The 20,467-nt window shown below is 34.2% G+C and overlaps 1 protein-coding gene across 13 annotated transcripts in view; it reads left to right on the top strand.

The window, feature by feature from the left end:
• Positions 1 to 20,467, top strand: part of Swt1 (SWT1 RNA endoribonuclease homolog) — an 89,680-nt gene that overhangs the window by 10,156 nt on the left and 59,057 nt on the right. For 12 of the 13 annotated variants that reach the window (XM_027934882.2, XM_071600215.1, XM_027934881.2 and 9 more), the window contains 6 exons: positions 4,385 to 4,443; positions 10,205 to 10,907; positions 16,023 to 16,082; positions 17,263 to 17,392; positions 18,469 to 18,570; positions 19,743 to 19,931. In XM_027934882.2, coding sequence (XP_027790683.1) covers positions 4,385 to 4,443; positions 10,205 to 10,907; positions 16,023 to 16,082; positions 17,263 to 17,392; positions 18,469 to 18,570; positions 19,743 to 19,931 — 1,243 coding nt within the window. Of the gene's footprint in view, positions 1 to 4,384; positions 4,444 to 7,225; positions 7,302 to 10,204; positions 10,908 to 16,022; positions 16,083 to 17,262; positions 17,393 to 18,468; positions 18,571 to 19,742; positions 19,932 to 20,467 lie in introns of all 13 variants that reach the window. The other variant, XM_071600225.1, reaches the window with a different exon arrangement.

The following is a 20,467-nucleotide window of genomic DNA, read 5'->3' as shown; positions in this document are numbered from 1 at the left end:
TTTTTAATCTTAGATTTGCTTATAAATAGATTATACACCGTAAATGTTCCTTTCTAGTAATGGAAACCTTTTGGTATTGGAGTCTATGTTTTTAGATTTTAAAATAGCATGTTGAAATTTGCAAAAGCTGCTGCTAAACTTCACTGAGAATGTTAATGGGAGTTCTTTTTATTCTTCAACTTTCTTTTCTCTTGCCCTTTTTCAGCTGTGCATTCTTGTTCCAGTTTAACTATAATCTTATGAGATCACTGTCATAAGTAGTCTCAATGACTGAAGTGTGACACATGACTATAAGTAAACTATTGTTTCAGTTTTTTTTGTTTTTTTTTTTTGCCCCTCCAATGTTGGGATTAAATCAGGGCCATTCAGATACCGCTGAACTGTATCTCTAGCCTTTTTATTTTTTATTTTGATAGAGGGTCTCCCTAAGTTGCCCAGGCTGCCCTTGAACTTGTGATTCTCCTGCCTTACCCTCCCAGGTTGCTGGGATTAGAGATGTGTACCATCAAGCCTGGCTCATTTTATTGTTTTTGTTTTGTTTTTCGTGCTAAGGATTGAACCCAGGATCTTGTGCATGCTTAGCACAGACTCTACCACTGAGCTACATTACAAGCCTCCGGATTTCTTAAAACATTAATTTTATTATGTTTGGTCTATACAGAAAGATCTTCATTTACTGTTTAGTTTGTCATTTAGGACTCTCAAATTTGGTTGCATCTTTTAAAATTTTTTTAATTGATTCTTTTTAGTTATACATGATAGTAGAATCCATTCTGATATAATTATATAAGCATGGAATATATTTTATTCTAATTAGGACCCATTCTTGTGGATGTACACAATGGTGAGATTCACTGTGGTGTATTCATATATGTACATAAGAAAATTATGTCAGATTCATCCACTATCTTTCCTTTTCCTATCCTCCTCCCTTCCCTTCATTCCCCTTTGTCTGATCTACTGAATTTCTGTTTTCTGCCCCATCCCCCCACTGTGTGTTAGCTTGCACATATCAGTGAAAATGTTTGACCTTGGGTTTTTGAGATTGGTGTATTTCAGTTAGTCTCCATATCCATCCATTTTTTGGCAAATGTCATAAAGTCATTGTTCTTAATGGCTGAGTAAAATTCCATTGTGTATATATACATTTTCTTTATTCATTTATCTGTTGAAGGGCACCTAGGTTGGTTTCATAGCTTAGCTCTTGTGAATTGTGCTTCTATAAACATTGACGTGGTTGCGTCACTGGAATATGCTGATTATATTTTTTTTTATTATGTGTTATTTATTTTAGTTGTCGAAGGACCTTTAGTTTTTATTTATTTATATGCAGTGCTGAGAATCAAACCCAGTGCCTCACACATGCCAGGCAAGCGCTCTACCACTGAGCCACAACCCCAGCCCAAATATGCTGATTTTAAATCCTTTGGATGTTTACTGAGGAGTTGTATAACTGGGTCAAATGGTGGTTCCATTCCTAGTTTTTTAAGGAATCTCCATGCTGCTTTCCAGAGTGGTTGCACCATTTTCAGTCTCACCAGCAATGTATGAGTGCATCTTTCTCCCCACATTGTTACTTGCATTTTTTAACAATATTTTTTTACTTGTAGATGGATACAGTATCTTTATTTATTTTTTAATGTGGTGCTGAGGATCAAACCTAGGGCCTCACCCATGTGAGACAAGTGCTCTACCACTGAGCTACAACCCCAGCCTGTTGCTTGTATTCTTGATAATTGCAGTCTGATTGGAGTAAGATAGACTCTCAGCATAGTTTTAATTTGTATTTCTCTAATTGCTAGAAAAGTTGAATACTTTTTCATATATTTGTTAGTTGTGTTTTTTCTTTTGAGAAGTGTCTGTTCAGTTCCTTTGCCCATTTATTGATTGGATTATTTGTGTTTTTTGGTGTTAAGTTTTTTGTACATTCTGGAAGTGAATGCCCTGAGATGCAGGTATAGTGATTTTCTCCCATTCTGTAGGCTTTCTCTTCATGTTCTTAAAATGTTTTCTATGTTGTGAAGAAGCTTTTTAATTTGATGCCATCCCATTTATTGATTTTTGATTTTACTTCTTGTGCTTTAAGAGTCTTGTTAAAGAAGTCAGTTCCTGAGCTGATATGTTGGAGTGTTGGACCTACATTTTCTTCTAGTATATGCAGGGTTTCTAGTTTAATTCGCGTGGGTCTTTGATCCACTTTGCGTTGAGTTTTGTGCAGGGGTGAGATAGGGGTTAAATTTCATCATACTACATATGGATTTCCAGTTTTCCTGACATCATTTATTGAGAGGCTATCTTTTCTCCAATGTATGTTTTTGGCACTTTTGTCTAGTATGAGGTCTCTGTATTTGTGTGGGTTTGTCTCTGTATCTTCTGTTTTGTTTCATGGTCTTATGTCTGTTTTAGTGCTAATACTATGCTGTTTTTATTACTATAATTCTGTGGTATAATTTAAGGTGTGGTATTGTGATGCCTCCAGATTTGCTTTTCTTGCTAAGGATTGCTTAGGCTATTCTTGTCCTCTTAATTTTCCAAATGAATTTCGTGACTGTTTCCTTCCTTCCTTCTTTCCACTTCCTTCCTTCCTTTCTTCTTTCCTTTTGTAATTTCAACACAATACCTTTATTTTATTTATTTTTATGTGGTGCTGAGGATTTAACTAACCAGGGCCTCACACATGCTAGGATAGTGTTCTATCACTGAGCTACAACCCCAGCTCCGTTTTTTCTATTTCTATGAAGAACATCATTGGAATTTTGATGGGAATTGTATGTAATCTATATAGTGCCTTTGGTAGTATGGCTATTTTGACAGTATTAATTCTGCCAATCCAAGAACATGGGAGGTCCTTCTATCTTCTAAAGTTGTCTTCTATTTCTTTCTTTAATGTTCTATAGTTTTTATCATAGAGGTCCTTCACCTCTTGTTAGTTTGATTCCCAAGTAATTTTTTTTTGAGGCTATTGGTAATGGGATGGTTTTCCTAATTTTTCTTTACGCTAATTAATCATTGGAGTATAGGAACACAATTAGTTTATGGGTTTTCATTTTTGTATCCTGCTACTTTGTTGAATTCATTTGAGTTCTAGGAGTTTTATGGTGAAATTTTTTGGTCTTATATAGGATCATGTCATCAGCAAACCGATATATTTTCAGCTCTTCTTTTCCTATTCAAATCCCTTTAATTTTTTTCTTTTGCCTAATTGCTTTAGTGAGAGTTTTAAGGACTATGTTGAATAGAAGCGGTAAATGTGGGCATCCCTGTCTTGTTTTTAGAGGGAATGCTTTCTGTTTGGTTGCATTTTAACTAATTTTTTTTTTTCTGTTTTCCTTCTAACTCTAAGTAGGCTGGTTTATTTTCTCTTAGTTGAAAATTTATATTACTTGTTTTCTTTTAATCTCCATCTTCATCTATTCTTCTTCTTTTTGAGTAGTTGGGATTGAATCCAAGTGTGCTGTCCCACCAAGCTCCATCCTCAGACCCTTCTCTACTCTAGGTGCTGGGAATTGAACCCAGAGGCACTTTACCAGGGCACCATACCCCAACCTTTTTTATTTTTTATTTTGAGACAGGGTCTTTCTAAGTTACCCAGAGTGGCTTCAAAGTTGCAGTCCCTCTGCCTCCTCCCAAGTAACTGAGATTACAGGTGTGCAACTCCAGGCTCAGCTATTTTTCAGGCTTATCATATATTTTCTCTACCTTCTTTCCTGGTCACCTTCTGTCTTTTTTTTTTTTTTTTTTTGTACCAGGTATTGAACCCAGGGGCACTTTACTATTGAGCCACATTCCCAGCCCTTTTTTATATTTTATTTAAAGACAGGGTCTTGCTGAGTTGCTTAGGGCCTCGCTAAATTGTTGAGGCTGGCTTTGAACTCACCATCTTCCTGCCTCAGCCTTCTGAACTTCTGTGATTTATAGGTGTGATAGTTGATATTTTGAACTCTTTTAGTACTTGTTTACTCTTCCTGCTTTGACACTTGGTTATTTCTTTACATAGATTATTTGCCCATAGCTTTATATCTCTTTTATCTTTCTTGTGCTAGCTTTGTATACCAAGGATGGTAGAGTAGAGAGAATGTCAGACAGATCTGGTTCGAAATCATGTCTTTTCTACTGATTTGCTCTGTGATATTCAGGAAGATACCTAATTTGTTTAAGTTTCGGGAAATTTATATATGAAATAAGGACGATAATAATATCTGTCCCACAAGAAGATTGGAAGGCTTAAGTAAATTATTATGTTAGTCTATTCACTATTACATAGTAATGAAACAAAAACATTGTCTCCCAATCTCATTTCCCTGTAACTACAGTATCAGTGTACAATTTATATTTTCTAAATGATATATATATATATATATATATATTTTTTTTTTTTTTTCAGAAATCAGATCATACAGACATTCTATATTATAATACAAAAAGAAGACAGGAACTGAAAAGGTAAAATTTCCTTTTTTCTTGACATCTTTTTTACTTTTTTGGGTTAGAATTATGAGTCTTGGAGCCAGGTATAATAAATAGCATTTGCCTATTTTTCCAGTGGCTCGGGAGGCTGAGACAGGAGAATCACAAGTTCAAGGCCATCCTCAGCAATTTAGTGAGGTCCTAAACAACTCAGTGAAACCCTGTCTTAAAATAAAAAATAGCTGTGGATGTGATTCAATGGTTAAGTGCCCCTGGGTTCATTCCCCAGCACCCAAAAAAGAAAAACAGTTATGAGATTAAGGTTTTAGGTTTGGAAAATCTTATATTTACTCTGATTAATATTGTTTAGCATACAAATATCTCTGGCTGTTTCACAAGTTATAACTAGTGAACTTTCTTAATACTATAAATTTTAGAAAAGGTTGAGTGAAATGATAAAGTCTATCAAAAGTACATTGTGTTCTACAGTATACATTACAAACAAAATGTAGATTTTTATCTCTAGTAATTTTATTATTTATTTATTTATTTATTTTTTGTACCAGGATTTTACTCAGTGATGCTTAACCACTGATTTCCAGCCACTTTTTTTTTTTTGTACTGGGAATTGAACTCAGGTGCTTAACCACTGAGCCACATCCCCAGCCCCTCCAGCCACTTTTTATTTTGAGACAGGGGTTCACTAAGTTGCTAAGGCTAATCTTGAATTTGAGATCTTTCTGTCTCAGCCTCCTGAGTTGCTGGGATTACAGGCATGTGCCACCATGCCCGGCTCATCTCTAATGATTTGAATTAGCACATAATGATAAGATACATAACTTCATTGTGTATGCTAAAAGAGAGGTTATGAGGCTAATTTAGAAATCATGGATAAATTATCTGTTTATCTATCTATCTTGTGAAGACAATATTTAGCTTACTGAATTGAAATGGCTCTGAACTGTTTATTAATCAGTATGTGATTACAACTAGAGAACTTGGGGAATGATGATAGGTATAATAGAAATTATTTTTCTTTAATTTCCTCCTCGGGATAAAATTTTTAGAGAAATTTGTAGTGAAGGAATTTCTTGCCACTATTTGGAGAGGTAAATAAATAAGTATAAAAAGTATATTGTGTGACAAGAGGTAGTTAAGAACAAGGTTTCTCTGGGATAAGCAGTTAGAGAAAACAGAATGGCATGAACATCTAAATACAACTGCTGCTTCTCAACCAATTTCAGTTAATGTCTACTAAAAACAACACAAAACAAAAATCCTTCTTTCCTCTGACTTCAGTTTTCTTTTGAATCACTGTTTTAAAGGTGATACATCTGTATCATCTGTTGAAATATATTCCAGAGTATATTTCATGTTAAATTGACAATTGTTTGTTACATTTTTTGAATTAGGTTTTAAATGCCTTTTGCACTATCCTCTTTTTCTGTTGTTAAAATTTTATGTTCTAAAAGTACAAGACTACTTGACTTTTTTACTACCTTTTGCTTCAGGGCATATTTTTTAAGACCTTAATCTTAATTAATATGTATAAGGAAAAATGGAAGTAAATTTTTCATTGATACATCTGTGCCCTTAGACTTGCCTGTATACCCTTTGAAAGGAAGAAGAAATAATCATTTTTTTTGTTGGTTTTTTTCAGACTAAGGTTTGAATTATTCTAAGGAATCAATGAAGTTCAGTTTGTCTAAGTTTTTATTCAAAATCTGCTGCTTGGCTTCAGTGTTGCAGTACTGAGTAGTTAAGTAACATTTTGGCATGCCTGAAAATATGTGATGCATCATCATGTCATTGTATGAGTTATCATCATATCTCATCTTGGGAATAAGTAATATGGACAAGATATGCCCTTTGTAGTTATCGTTAGTGTCTGAATATTCCCTATCAAATATTGGCAAGTACTATACATGTCACTTTTAATGACAATTTTCTTTAGTCAAAGACAGAATATATGGTGTACAAGATATTTTAGAATTGTCCTGTCATGGATATATCCTAGCTATTCCAAAAACAATTATGGTATAGGAGCTACTATATAATTAAAAGTTGCAGTGGCACATGCTTGCGGCAGGAAGACGACAAGTTTGAGGCTAGCGTTGAAAACTTATCTCAAAAAAAAAAAGGAGGCTGGGAATGGGGCTCAGTGTTACAGTGCCACACACAAAATTCACATACACATATATAAGTTGCTTAGATAGGAAAGCTGTGATATTGTACTTCATTAATATCAACAGTGTATTTTTAGAAAAAAATTAATTTGGGGGCTGGGGATGTGGCTCAAGTGGTAGTGCGCTCACCTGGCATGCGTGCATCCCAGGTTCGATCCTCAGCACCACATACAAACAAAGATGTTGTGTCTGCCGAAAACTAAAAAATAAATATTAAAAATTTCTCTCTCTCTCTCTCTCTCTCTAAAAAAAAAAAAAATTAATTTGGTACTGGGGATTGAACTCAGGGGTGCTCAAGCACTGAGTCATATCCCTAGTCTTTTTTTATATTTTATTTAGAGACAGGGTCTTGCTGAATTGCTCCGGGCTTTGCTAAGTTGCTAAGGCTGGCTTTGAACTTGAGATCTTCCTGCCTCAGCCTCCCAAGCTGCTGGGATTACAGATATGTGTTACCACACCCAGCTTCAATAGTGTATTTCTAACAACCATTGGTTGCTTATAGAGAAAGTGGTTCAGTTGCTGCTGTTGTTCACTTAATGGAGGATTAAATTTCTCTTAAGGTTATATGTATTTCTTTCTTTTTTTTTTTTTAAGAGAGAGAGAGAGAGAGAGAATCTTTTTCTTTTTTGTAGATGGACACAACACAATGCCTTTATTTTTATGTGGTGCTGAGGATCGAACCCGGCTCCCGCCTCCCGCCTGTGCTAGGTGAGCGCTCTACCGCTGAGCCACAATCCCAGCCCCAAGTATTTCTTTTTTAAAAAATATTTTTACTTGTAGATGGTCACAATATTTTTATTTTGTTTATGTGGTTCTGGTGACTGAACCCAGTGCCTCACATGTGCTAGGCAAGTGCTCTACCACTGAGCCGCAACCCCAGCCTGGTAGTAAGTATTTCTTATAAGTTACATAGCATTCTTGGTAAAACAAACAAACAAACAAAACTCCGGTAATTAACTCAGCTCCAAAGAAAGTCTCGAAATTTGTGTGCAGACAGTGAATCCTGAGATGCAGAGGGAAAAATAAAAGTTTTAATATGTGAGAAGCCAGTTAAATTATACCATTACCATTACACCTGCTCCTTGATTTAAGTACACATAAATGTATTAGTGATGAAAATATAAGCAAGGACAATAATCTTAGTTGCTTTCGATATTTAGAATGTTATCAATATTCAATGTTTTCAGTATTCAGAAAGCATTTCTTCAAATAATTAATACACAGTTTGTGGGATTTCTTCAGTTACAGTCCATTGTCATCATTGTTCAGATCTTTTAAGTCCATGAGTTGCAGAGGAGATAAACTTATATTTTTAGTTATTATCCGATAGAGCAATATTGCCATCAAAAGTGCCCATTCACTGACAGAATTAGCTAAAATATAAAATAGTGCCTTATTTTTCAGTATCTTAAATGTGCATTATGATGGCTGAAGGACCAAATATAGCAACTAATAATTTTAAAATTAATTATTGCTTCTGCAGTCATATTTTAAAAGTGTTGGTTACTGGGCTGGGATTTTAGCTCAGTGGTAGAGTGCTTGCCTAGCATGCCTGAGGCACTGTGTCTAATCCTTAGCACCACATATAAATTAAAAATAAATAAATAAATAAAGGTATTAAATTGTCCACGTGTAACTAAAAAATATTTAAAAAATAAAGTGTTGGTTACTAAATTTTTTTTAACAATCTAATTAGAATAATGAAAATTTTCACATTCCAAGGAATTTAATCTTGGGTGGTGATATTTGGTTTCAAATGCTGTTTTTAGCACTAAATCATTCATAAAAGATAATACTTGCTTTGTGTCATTTATCAAGATCTTAAACTTTAATATGCTTCTTAGAGCTGTAAAAAACTGGTCAATAAGAAATAAAATTTTTAAGATTTAATTTTTTTTGATCTTTAAAAGTATTACAGAATTGAATTTTCATTAATTGCGATTGTAGACCATGATGAACAAATTGCCATGAAATATGTAGCACTGGGCTATTGTCAAGAGTAAATAAACTGGAAATATGAAATGCTCAGAGAACTGTAGGAACCTTTTGAAACTTAAATGTTGTTTTACAGTTACTTATTAATAAATAATGGCAGTCTTTTTGTATGAAAGAAGTAGCAGAGAAAATAAAACCAGTTGAAGACTCAAGTGAAATTCCTGTTTAAAAAAAATCTGAGATGTTTATTGTTTATTCTTACATAATTAATTATTTGAGAAGCCACTAATTTATTATTATTCCCTCCCTTGGTGGGCCCTAAGCTAATTGGGAGTAAGGACTATTTGATGTGTCTTCTATTGCCTCTTCAGTAGTTAACAAAGTGACTTACACTTAGAAGGCACTTAAGGATTTATTGATTTAATGGGTTGTGTTTCATTGAGGCTTATTTCACTTTCTTTCTCTCCACATAGTTGCATCTAGTTTTATTAAGCAGGGATATATTATTACCTTTAGCTATTGCTACTTCTAATGTTTTAGCACATTTCTCTTTGGCCGTTTTATTAGACTTGTTTAAATTATTCAGACCATGGTATGTATACAGAATTGTGCCTAGCTTGTTTTTTGCTTAATGTTATGTTTTCTCTCATTAGGAACCTTCCATAAACATTTGAAAAAACTATGATAGTCTATCATATGAATGTGATGTTTTGAAAAATCATGTCCAAAATTTCAGCCATTACTTTTCTATCTGTTTTCTGCTATTGTAAATAATCCTGAGTTGAATATCTTTAAAATATTTTTAAAATTTATTTGATTTTTTTAATATTGGTATGGATTTCTTAAATGTGAATTACTGAGGTATCAAAAATATAAGCATTTTTAGATCTTTTAATTTATATTGCCAAATTCCTTTGTAGAACTATCATATCATTTTACATATCTACCAGCATCATATGAGAGTCTTTTTTACAACCCCCCACCCAATATTTAATGCTATTTTAAAATGTTTGCTTTTTGGTAGGAAAAATACTATGTTATTGTTATTATTAGCTTGCTTGTTTGTTATTGTTAGGAAAGTCAGTGTTTTTCACAAATGTTTATTAGCCTCTTTTTCTCTTTCATTAATTTTTTTTAATGATCTATTCTAATGTTTTAGTACTTCTTTCTTTCTGTCTTTTTGGCAATACTGGGGATTGAACCCAGGGCCTCATTTATGCTAAAGAAGTACTCTGTCACTGAGCTACATCTCTAGCTCTCTTAGTACTTGTTTTTTTGTTTTTAATATTTTTGAGTTTTAGGGCTGGGGTTGTGGCTCAGTGGTAGAGCGCTTGCCTAGCATGTGCAAGTCGTATGTATATGTATATGCATGTATGTATATGTGTGTGTATATATATATATATATATATATATATATATATATATATATATACTGTAGATGGACACAGTATCTAATTTATTTATTTTTATGTGGTGCCAAGGATTGAACCCAGTGCCTCACACATGGGAGGCAAGTGCTCTACCACTGAGCCCCAGCCCTGCTTTCATTGTTAAGTAAGCAATTTTTTTAATTTTTAGGAAGTTTAGAGTTAGCCTAGTCTGTCAGCCTTAACAAAAACCATATAGCACAATATGTATAATTGTAATGTAACCTAGTTTTCTGTGCTGCTTTACAGATCGAATGTAGACGTCGACACAGACACACCAAAAAAGAGACTGAAAACCAGTTCCTCATCCCAAGGACCTGCTAAAGTCCAAGAAACATCATATTCAAATGATAATCAGATTGTATTACAGATTCCTTCTTCAAAAGGAATTAAAGATATTAAAGTTAAAAATATTAAATTGACAAATGTTAGGAGTAAGCTTGGCCATGAAATGAAAAATCTTAACAGTCATAAAATTACCAAAGATGTGAAACCTAAAGTTGAAGGCCAGGCAAAGGAAAAGAAGTGGCCTCATTTACTGGCCCAGAGGGAGAAGATGAAAGAACTGAACAGAAAATTTAGAGAGAATTCTGAAAAACCTGTCTTGGAGAAATGCCAGAAAAATCCATTTTCTCAGGATTGTAATTCCAACAGGATAATTAAGGAACCCTTTGAATCTAGAAAGAAGATCAGCTTCAAAATCCCAATAAAATCTTGTAATACTTTCCAGAGGCTGGTAGAAGAAAATGTCTTTAATTTTGAATCTAATAAGTCAAAGACTAAACAAGAGGGAAAAGGTGGCCTGGGAACCTCACGGGTTTCATTAAATTTGGCCAGGCACAAAACTGAACGCTTATTTTCAGATTCTTCTTGTAAGCATGAGTGGAAAGGAAAGCATCATCATCAGCGTCAAGAAAGTAAAGATTCAGTTTCCAAGGAACTGTTTACCCAGGTAATGCAGTACAAAATGAGGAATTTAGATTTAGCAAAAACACACACACACACACACACACACACAAATATACATACATATACAGAGAGGGGGTGGGGAGAGAGTAAAAGTGTGTCAGGATTTATTTATTTTTATTACTGATGATAATTAGAGGCCTGATTTAAATTTAGTCTGAAGATATGTGTTGGTTTCTTATTTCAGTCTCTTAATTACAGCTTCCTTAGGAAGGTAACCTGGCAGGTATAGGGATCTATAATAAACGGGAATGTGTAAACGTGTGAAGAACAGTTACCAATAGTTCTTTGAATAAAGCATTGATAACAGTCTTTTAGGCTCTTTTTTTTTTCCTTCTCAGGTATTAATATTCTGAAGAGCTCATTCCTTTAACAGATTGTGTTTTCAGTGCCACTCTATGCCAGGCACTGCAGTAAAAATAGCCTGTGAAATGTACATAATCGGCTTATTCATGGAAGGAGACAATTTCTTTAAATATGATAAGTAAAGTACTTATCACTTAATGTTGTAATACACAGCCTTGCAAGGGGATGATATTTAAGCTGAGAACCAAAGAATGTTGGAGTTATTCAGGTGCAGATGAAGAGGGAGCCAATGGAGAAGCAGGAATGTTGGAGGCCAAGGGAACTCCCATAAGCAGAAATTGAGGCTAAAAACTAGGCACATTATTTTGCTTCTAGATTGTATAATACAGTGGCATTTGTGGACTATGTTGAGAAGCACTCTCTATAGCTTTGTTTCTGTGACAGGTAAAATCCCTTAACGTTAAGGGAACTTTTAGAACTTTGGAACATCAGAACTTTAGAATTTAATAAATTCTGATATTTAGTAACTGCTTCTAAGTAGGGTGGTCAAACCTGCCTGCTTTTAGGTGTTAGGTAGTAAGATTCTTATGAAAAATGTAGGGATTATGCCTGTGCAGTAGCACATGTTTGTAATCCCAGCAGTTTGGGAGGCTGAGGCAGGAGGATCCTGAGTTTAAAGCCAGCCTCAGCAAAAGCAAGGTGCTAAGCAACTGAGTGAGACCCTGTCTCTAAATAAACACAAAATAGGGCTGGGCATGTGATTCAGTGGTTGAGAGGCCTTGAGTTCAATCCCCAGTACCTCCACCCCAAAAATGTAGGGATTATAACTAAGGAGGCATAAGAGCTTAAGAGTGTGTTAAAGAGAACTTGAAGGGGCCCAGAAAGGGAAAGAATTGAGTTTATTCTTTTTAATGCTTTTGTAAAGGAAAAGAACCTCCAGTTTATCTTCTCGTGTTATAACCAGTTCTGTAGAGTAGAAGAAGTGAAGGGAACTTGAAATTGTCAGTATACTCAGTAATCATCATTGATCAGCATGCTTGTTCCCCATGTGCTATACATCTAAGGAATAGTATGAATAATCTCCGTAGTGCATTTTATAGTTTCTTTTCTTTCTTTTTTTTTTGGTACCAGGGATTGAACCCAGGGGTTCTTAACCACTGAGCCATGTCCCCAGACCTTTTTATTTTTATTTTGAGACAGGGTCTTGCTAAATTGCTCAGGGCCTTGCCAAGTTGCAGAGGCTGGCTTTGAACTTGGGATTCTCCTGCTTCAACCCACTGAGCCATTGGGATTACAAGCATGAGCCAGCATGCCTGGTTTATAGTTTATTTTCATCTCTATGTAAAATTATTACACAAATCAAAAGAGGCATATAGCATGAATATTAACTTTTAAGGGAAGTAATTTTTGCAATCCTACTTTCCACTTATCAGAATTAAAACTATTAATTGTTGCTGTAATAGCATTATTTGACTTAAGAGTTGTTTAGATACTGAAACAAATAAATATTGTCCTTGAGTATATTATCTTTAGCATATCATTGACAGGAGATAATACTGTGTTTGTTTTGTTTTACTAATTCCTTATAGCTACTTATTTTCCTGAAATGAGTGTACTTTATAAGGAACCAATTGTATTTTTCTGGATGTATTAATCCTGTTAATGATGTTATTTTGCTTTCGTAAATAGAAAATAACTTATTTTGTTTCTTAGGTTTTATAGTCCTTTGATATAAACCCCTATCAGTTTACTATCCCCCTTCCACCATTGCAAATTAATATTCTAGAGATTTATGTTTTTTTAATGCTGCTTTTAAAAGTCTGTGAGATAGGAATTCATTAGTTTATCAAACATTAATTAAAGGAACTTATTATGTGTCAGATACTTCTTTTTGTGGTAGTGATTTGAGAAGTGAGTAAGAGAATCTTTGCCCTCAGAATATTCTCAGGGGGGCAGATTGGTAAACAAATATAATTGCACTGCAATGAAGAAAATATCCAAGTCTTAAGAATTGGATGTGGTGTTACAATATAAATCTCTAGGTGGGTTAAGGAAGAGCTCACTAAAGTAGAGATTCCTAAGTTACTTCTTCAAGGATATGTTGAGAGAGGAATAGAAGTACTGACCAGCCATGTAGAGGGCCATTGTGTATAATGGCACAGAATTGGCAAGGTAAATGGGTGCTTAGGTTGTTTAGTATGACTAGGGTCAAGGTGTGTAGAGGATATATAGAAGAAAAAGGTGGATGGGAAGCCAGGGCCCAGACAGTGAATGCTTTTGTGTCTCATTGGAAACACTGGTATTTTATTTTGTGTCCTGTAGATGGAAGAGAGCCACTGAAAGGTAATCAGGGGCAATCAGGGATGGTTATGGTTTGGATATGAGGTGTCCGCCAAAAGCTTCTGTGTTAGTACAAGAATATTCAGAAGTGAAGTGATTACATTATGAGAGCTGTAACATAATCAGTCTGTCCTAGTTTAAGTGGACTAGGTGGGTGGTAAACTTTTGGCAGGTGGGGTGTGGCTGAAGGAGGTAGGTCATTGGGGGTGTGCTGGGGAAGGATTCATCTTCTTCGGCCCCTGCCCCTTTCCCTTTCTTTCTGCTTCCTGGCTGTCATGAGGTGAGCAGTGCTCCTCTGCCACTTGATGTTCTACTTCACCCTGAGCGCAGAGCAATGGAGTTGGGTCACCATGGACTGAACCTCTGAAACTGTGAGCCAGAATAAACTTTTTCTTCTTTAAGTTGTTCTTGCTGGGTAATTTGATCACAGTGAAGAAAAACTGACTTAACACACACATTTTCTATTTAGAAGCATTTTGGTAGATAAAACCATTATTATCTTCATTAAATCCATTCCCTTTTGTCATCCCTAGGAAAGGCTTTATCTCGATCCCTGTATTTAATAAAGCATAGTAGGGAGAGGCAATCATTTGAATGACCACCAAGACTTCGATTTGTAATGAAAAAGAAATTATCAGGAATAGTTGACATCAACTTTTCTGGATTGATAGAAAATTCACTGAAGTCACTACAAGTGTCCTGTGGTCAAAGGGAAGTCAGGGTAGTAGCGGCTTAAAGAAGAAAAGGAAAATGTCAAGAGTTACAGGATATTTTGACAGCAGTCTAGCTTGCTTGGCACTACTTAATTTACGAAAATTAGAAAGACCTCTAGTAAGATTTAACGTGAAATGGTGAAGATATTTAAAATTCTATGATTATGGAATAGTAAAGCAATAATGAGCCTGTGTGTGTGATGTGTATGGGGTCATGTCATGTGAAGTTTGATGTTGGATAGTTAGGGTGGAAGCTGAATTCCCAGTAAAGCATTACTGCATATGACGTACTTAGTTAAAGAGGGGCTATAATTTTTGTTTTAAATATATATTTTTTTTAGTTATAGGTAGACACAATATCTTTATTTTTATATGGTGCTGAGGATCGAACCCAGTGACTCACGCATGGTAGGTGTGCGCTGTACCTCTGAGCCACAACCCCAGCCCAAGAGGGGCTATAATTTATATGTTAATAGTTCCTGTGAAATAGATGTGAGTTTGGAGTTATCTTGGAGAATTCTTAAATGATGATTTGGTTCAGCAGTGCTTTTGTTTCCTGTCTCCTGCATGTAGGGTCAGGTAGGATTTATCCACTCAGCCAAAGTGCTGGTGCAAAGTTGGAATTTTTGAAGATTTTCAATCTGTGTGTGTGTGTGGGGAAATATATATATATATATATATATATATATATATATATATATATATATATGTTTAAAAAATATATATACATATTAAAAAATATATTTATTTATTTGTTTATTATGTATTATATATATTTATGTTTATTTATATTTATATATTTATATTATACTTATAATTATTTTTATACATTTATTTATGTATATTTATATATTTATTATATATATATATATAACTTCTCAAGCTCTAACCACACATAATAGAACCATATAGAATATATAATACAAGGAATTCATTGTCAGCCTTTTCTCCTTAGTCTTCAGTTTTTCTTTGTTTTGTCATTTTACTTAAAATGGCTAAGTGACTTGTAGATGAAAATTTTCTGCCACTAAAGGCCATCTTGATTATCTTTACCATGATTCCTTTTATTTCTTAGGGTGGAATGTGCATTTATTATTACAGTATGAGTGCTTTTAGGAATGCATGTATGAATGAATAAACCCTAATGAATTTCTCCCACATTTCATAACTGGGTGGAATGAGGTTTTTTTATTTTAGGGGTGGTGTCTCCTGGGGGCAATTTTATTCCACTGTGAACATTTAGTAATGTCTGGAAACATTTTTGATTGTGAATATTCAGAGGTGGGTAGGTAGTGTTACTGACATCTGGTAGGTAGGTCCAGAGATGATGCTAAACATCCTGTAGTACACAGGACAGCTGCGTAATAAAGACTTTTCTGACCTCAAATGTTAATAGTGCCAAGGTTGAAAAACACTACTTTAGGTATAGGGTTCTTTTCTTTTTTTTTTTTTTTAGTTGTAGATGTACACATACCTTTCTTTTATTTATCTTTATGTGGTGTTAAGGATTAAACCCAGTGCCTCACACTTGTTAGGCAAGCGCTCTACCACTGAGCCACAACCCCAGCCCTGTGTTTCTTTCTTTCTTTTTTTTTTAGTTGTAGATGGACACAGTATTTTTATGTAGTTTTGAGGACTGAACCCAGTACCTCACACACATGAGTCAAGTGCTCTACCACTGAGCCACAATCCCAGCCCCTGTATGTTTCTTTTTTAACTAATAACATTACTTTTCATTTCAGAGTTTTGAAACGCCGTGTTCTTCAATGGGACCTGAAAGTATTCAAGATACAGATCAAGAGGTTACTAATATACTTATTTACTTTGAATCTTTTCAATGAAAATCAGTCAGCCATTTCCTATTGTTAGTAAAATATCTATAAAATAGAAATATTAATAAAACGGTAACAATAATATCTCCACTTTAATCAATATGTTGGCTTTTATGAAGTCATCAAAAAACATTTTTGAAAAGTATTTCCATTTACTTGATCACCTTTTTGCCTTTGTTTCTAATAAGCTAATCTATTTTGAAAAACAGTATAGAGCCTATTGGTCACAAAATCTGAGTTTTGGAATTAATGTTATTATGCTTTTTCATGTTTATTGCCAAAATTCAATATGAAATTAATCTGGTTTTGCTTTTTCTTTTTTTTTAACTCAGCAATCAGATGAAATAGTTATTTATTGAAAATAAATAAGAGTGCATGAATGTTTTCTCTTTTTACTTATTGCTTCATTTCCCAGCTATAATCTCCTGATTGACCCTCATAGAATATTGGGGATAATTGTATATTTTCTGGTCCCGAGTTAAAATTAAGTTCTCAAAACACTTTGTATTTTTCTATTTAGGCTATATTGATAGCTTTTTGTTTGTACAATCAGTTGCATTTTTCTTCCTTGTGAGTAATGCCCCTTGATAGAAGATTTCTTATCTCTGCAGCTAAATTGAATTTTCATTTCTTTACACAAGAGTACATCAGAGAAGCACTTCCTGAAGTGATGAAGATCTTAAGATCTAAAGATCTAGATTTCAATTTTGGATTGTTCATAAACAATACTAGAAATCTTAAGAACTTCACTCATCATCTAGATAATAAGAAACTGTCTCTTAAGATACTTTGAAGTGAGAATAAAATGTCTTTTCTGTCCATTTACTAGGCTTTATGCAAGGAGTTTCATGTAGCATATTTTATTTAATCTTCACAAAAAATCCTAAAAGGAATCAAATATTTAATATTTCTATTTTGTAGATGAGTAAACTGAGACACAAAATAGTGAAGTAATTCGCTTGCCTAAAGCTATAGAGGTAATAAGAGAAGAACTATTATGTGTATATTTATGAATCTGTTTTTTATCAACTTCCTGCATATTTGTATAAATTTTTTTCTTTCTACAAACTCTCAAGTGATTTAATTAAGAATTAATTGCTTTCTTATTAATCTGCAGAATAATAGTTCACTGAGGTCTTTCACAATTTAGATGCAGATAGTCGAAGAGCTTCATGCTGCACGCGTGGGGAAAAGTGTGGATTTACCTGTGGTACCACCTTCTGGAGAGTTAATGAGTATGGAAATTGACTTGGTGGAAGATGATGTACAGTCCTCTGCTGGTATACCTATATGATAATGATTTCCTGTGTTTTCCTAAGAATTAATGTGCTAACATTTCAGTTTTACAATATTCAGATGAAAAATGTTAGAACTCGCTCATTCGAATGAAATCGAGTCTAATATTTTTCTTATCATTTGTCTTATGTCTCTCACATTATTAGGCAATTAGACTTATTTTTTCTTCCTCTTTTGCCAAGAAGCAATAATAAGACTTATGCATTGTTTTGTGGGAAAAGATAAAGATAGTCCAAAATCTATTAGTATACTGTTTTGAGTTCTCTTTATAAAAATAGTAATACTATCTTACATTCACATTACATTTTTCACTTCATTAGGTGTTTTTCTATGCATTAACTTATCTGATCTCACAAGGCCTTGTGAAATAACAATGCTAATATTACTGTATTTTCTTTATTTTATACATATTTTGTGTTGCAATTACATTTTACTCAGGATATTTAAAATCAGCTTATACTTTCTAAGTGCACAGCCGGACAGGATGTATAAAGTTGTTCCTGCTGGGGCAAATCATTTTATGATTGAAAATAATTCTATAAACAATTTATGATAATCTAATGGGAGATAATTAAGCATTGATTACTACTCTTTCCTTCAAGAATTGGAGTAAAAGAAATTTTATTCTCCTTGTCTAAAGGACTTTCTTCCCTTTATGGAACGCTATTCAAAAACACTCTCCTATGCCATTCTCCATGTCTTAGCCCCAAGACTTCCTGTGAATGTTTGCTTTGCACAGATCTTACCTTCTCTAACTATTTGGATCTAGCCAAGTTCCTCCTCCTCCTGCCCCTAACCCTCCTGTAGATTGTCCTTCTACAAACAAGTATTATGTTTCCTGCTCAGGGGAACCTTGATTGATTGGGTAGAAGTTTACATTACATGGCAACCAAGTGATGAACCAGCTTAAGAGTCTAGTCGACTGTGTGGGTCTCTTGCACAATTAAATTTATAAGACACAGGGGTTTCAAAGTGAGTTATCTACATTTATTGATACCAAAAGTTTAGACATTATTATTGTCAAGTGTCGTGAAATCCTAACTTGGCTCTTTTTCTCTAGCAAATACTGATTCAGACAAAAAGCTTCTAATTGTTATTGACACGAATATTCTGATGAATCATCTCAAATTTGTTAGAATTTTGAAGACAACAGAAATACCAGGTATTTCAAAAACATATTTATAGATTTTGATTTTCCTTCTTGAATTAGTATTTACTATTAATAGTGATGTGGGCTTTATTCTTACAAACACATCTCCTTTTGGATATGATACTAATTTTTTCTTTTTTGTGGTGCTGGGGATTGAACCCAGGGCCTTGAGCATGCGAGACAAGAACTCTTACCAACTGAGCTATACTTCCAGCCCTGGATATGATACTAATTCTAAGATGCTCTCTTTGTTTATTATAAAATCATTTACATTAAGAACTTAGATTATAGGAAGCATATCTGCTAAACTCACTCTTTTTTTCTCTAGTTGCATTTAAAAAATACTCTGTGGATCCTTATATCCTCTTTTAAATTTTCTTTTTTTTTTTTTATTGTTGGTTGTTCAAAACATTACATAGTTCTTGATATAACATCTTTCACACTTTGCTTCAAGTGGGTCATGAACTCCCATTTTTAGCCCATATACAGATTGCAGAATCACATCAATTACACATCCATTGATTTACATATTGCCATACTAGTGACTGTCGTGTTCTGCTACCTTTCCTATCCTCTACTTTCCCCCCTCCCCTCCCCTCCCCTCCCCTCTTCTCTCTCTACCCCCTCTACTGACCTTCATTTCTCCCCCTTGTATTATTTTTCCCTTTCCCCTCATTTCCTCTTGTATGTTCTTTTGTATAACCCTGAGGGTCTCCTTCCATTTCCATGCAATTTCCCTTTTCTCTCCCTTTCCCTCCCACCTCTCATCTCTGTTTAATGTTAATCTTCTTCTCCTGCTCTTCGTCCCTACTCTGTTCTTAGTTACTCTCCTTATATCAAAGAAGACATTTGGCATTTGTTTTTTAGGGATTGGCTAGCTTCACTTAGCATAATCTGCTCTAATGCCATCCATTTCCCTGCAAATTCTATGATTTTGTCATTTTTTAATGCAGAGTAATACTCCATTGTGTATAAATGCCACATTTAAAAATTAAATTTTTTAAATTGCATTTAAAAAATACTCTGTGGATCCTTATATCCTCTTTTAAATTTTCATGTTCTATGTATTTTCTCTCTGTTGATTGTGAATTTCTAAGGGGTACTTTAAAACTTTCACTTCTATAGCAGTTTGATTTAGTAGGTCAATAAGTGTTTGGATTCTAAGAAATCTGTTTATATTTTAGGTTTTGATGGACTTGTGTTAATAATTCCCTGGGTTGTTGTGCAAGAGCTAGATCGTATGAAGGCAGGAAAACTACTAAAACATGCACAACACAAAGCTATACCTGCAGTTCATTTCATCAATGACAGCCTTAGAAATCAGGATGGAACGCTGTGGGGTCAGTCAATACAACTTGCATCTCAAAAACTTTGTAAGTATTGTTGTTTTAGGGTGCTCACTGATAAACATTTGTTAGGGTGCCTACTCATTATTGGAAGGAAATGGTGCAAAATGTTGTTTTACTCAGCAGTATGTGAAATGGAAAGGACCGTATGGTGGTTGTGGCTTTTTTTTGGTGGTACTGGGAATTGAACCCAGGGCATTCTTCCATTAACCTGGACTCTTAACGCCATTAATTTTTTATTTGGAGACAGGGTCTCTCTAAGTTGTTAAAGCTTATCTCAAACTTGTGATTCTCCTACTTCCATCTTATGAGGAGGAGGGATTATAGTTGTATAATCACCATACTTCACTATTTTACTCACTTTTGAAAAGTACCCAAACAGGTTCTCAGAAATGTTTATTGAATGTCTGAATATTTCATGGATATTTTTGAAATTTTAGCTGTATTTTCCAGAACCATATATCTTAGGAAAAGTGATAGTACAAATAATCTTGGTACCTTTAGATCAAGATACTATTCCCTTTAAATCTCTTTTTTGTTTGCTAAATTGAATTGTTTGAAGG

The sequence above is a fragment of the Marmota flaviventris genome, chromosome 12 (genome assembly GCF_047511675.1).
Source record: "Marmota flaviventris isolate mMarFla1 chromosome 12, mMarFla1.hap1, whole genome shotgun sequence".
Classification (NCBI taxonomy): domain Eukaryota; kingdom Metazoa; phylum Chordata; class Mammalia; order Rodentia; family Sciuridae; genus Marmota; species Marmota flaviventris.
The sequence above is the reverse complement of the archived record's forward strand: the minus strand, read 5'-3'. Positions and strand labels throughout refer to the sequence as shown.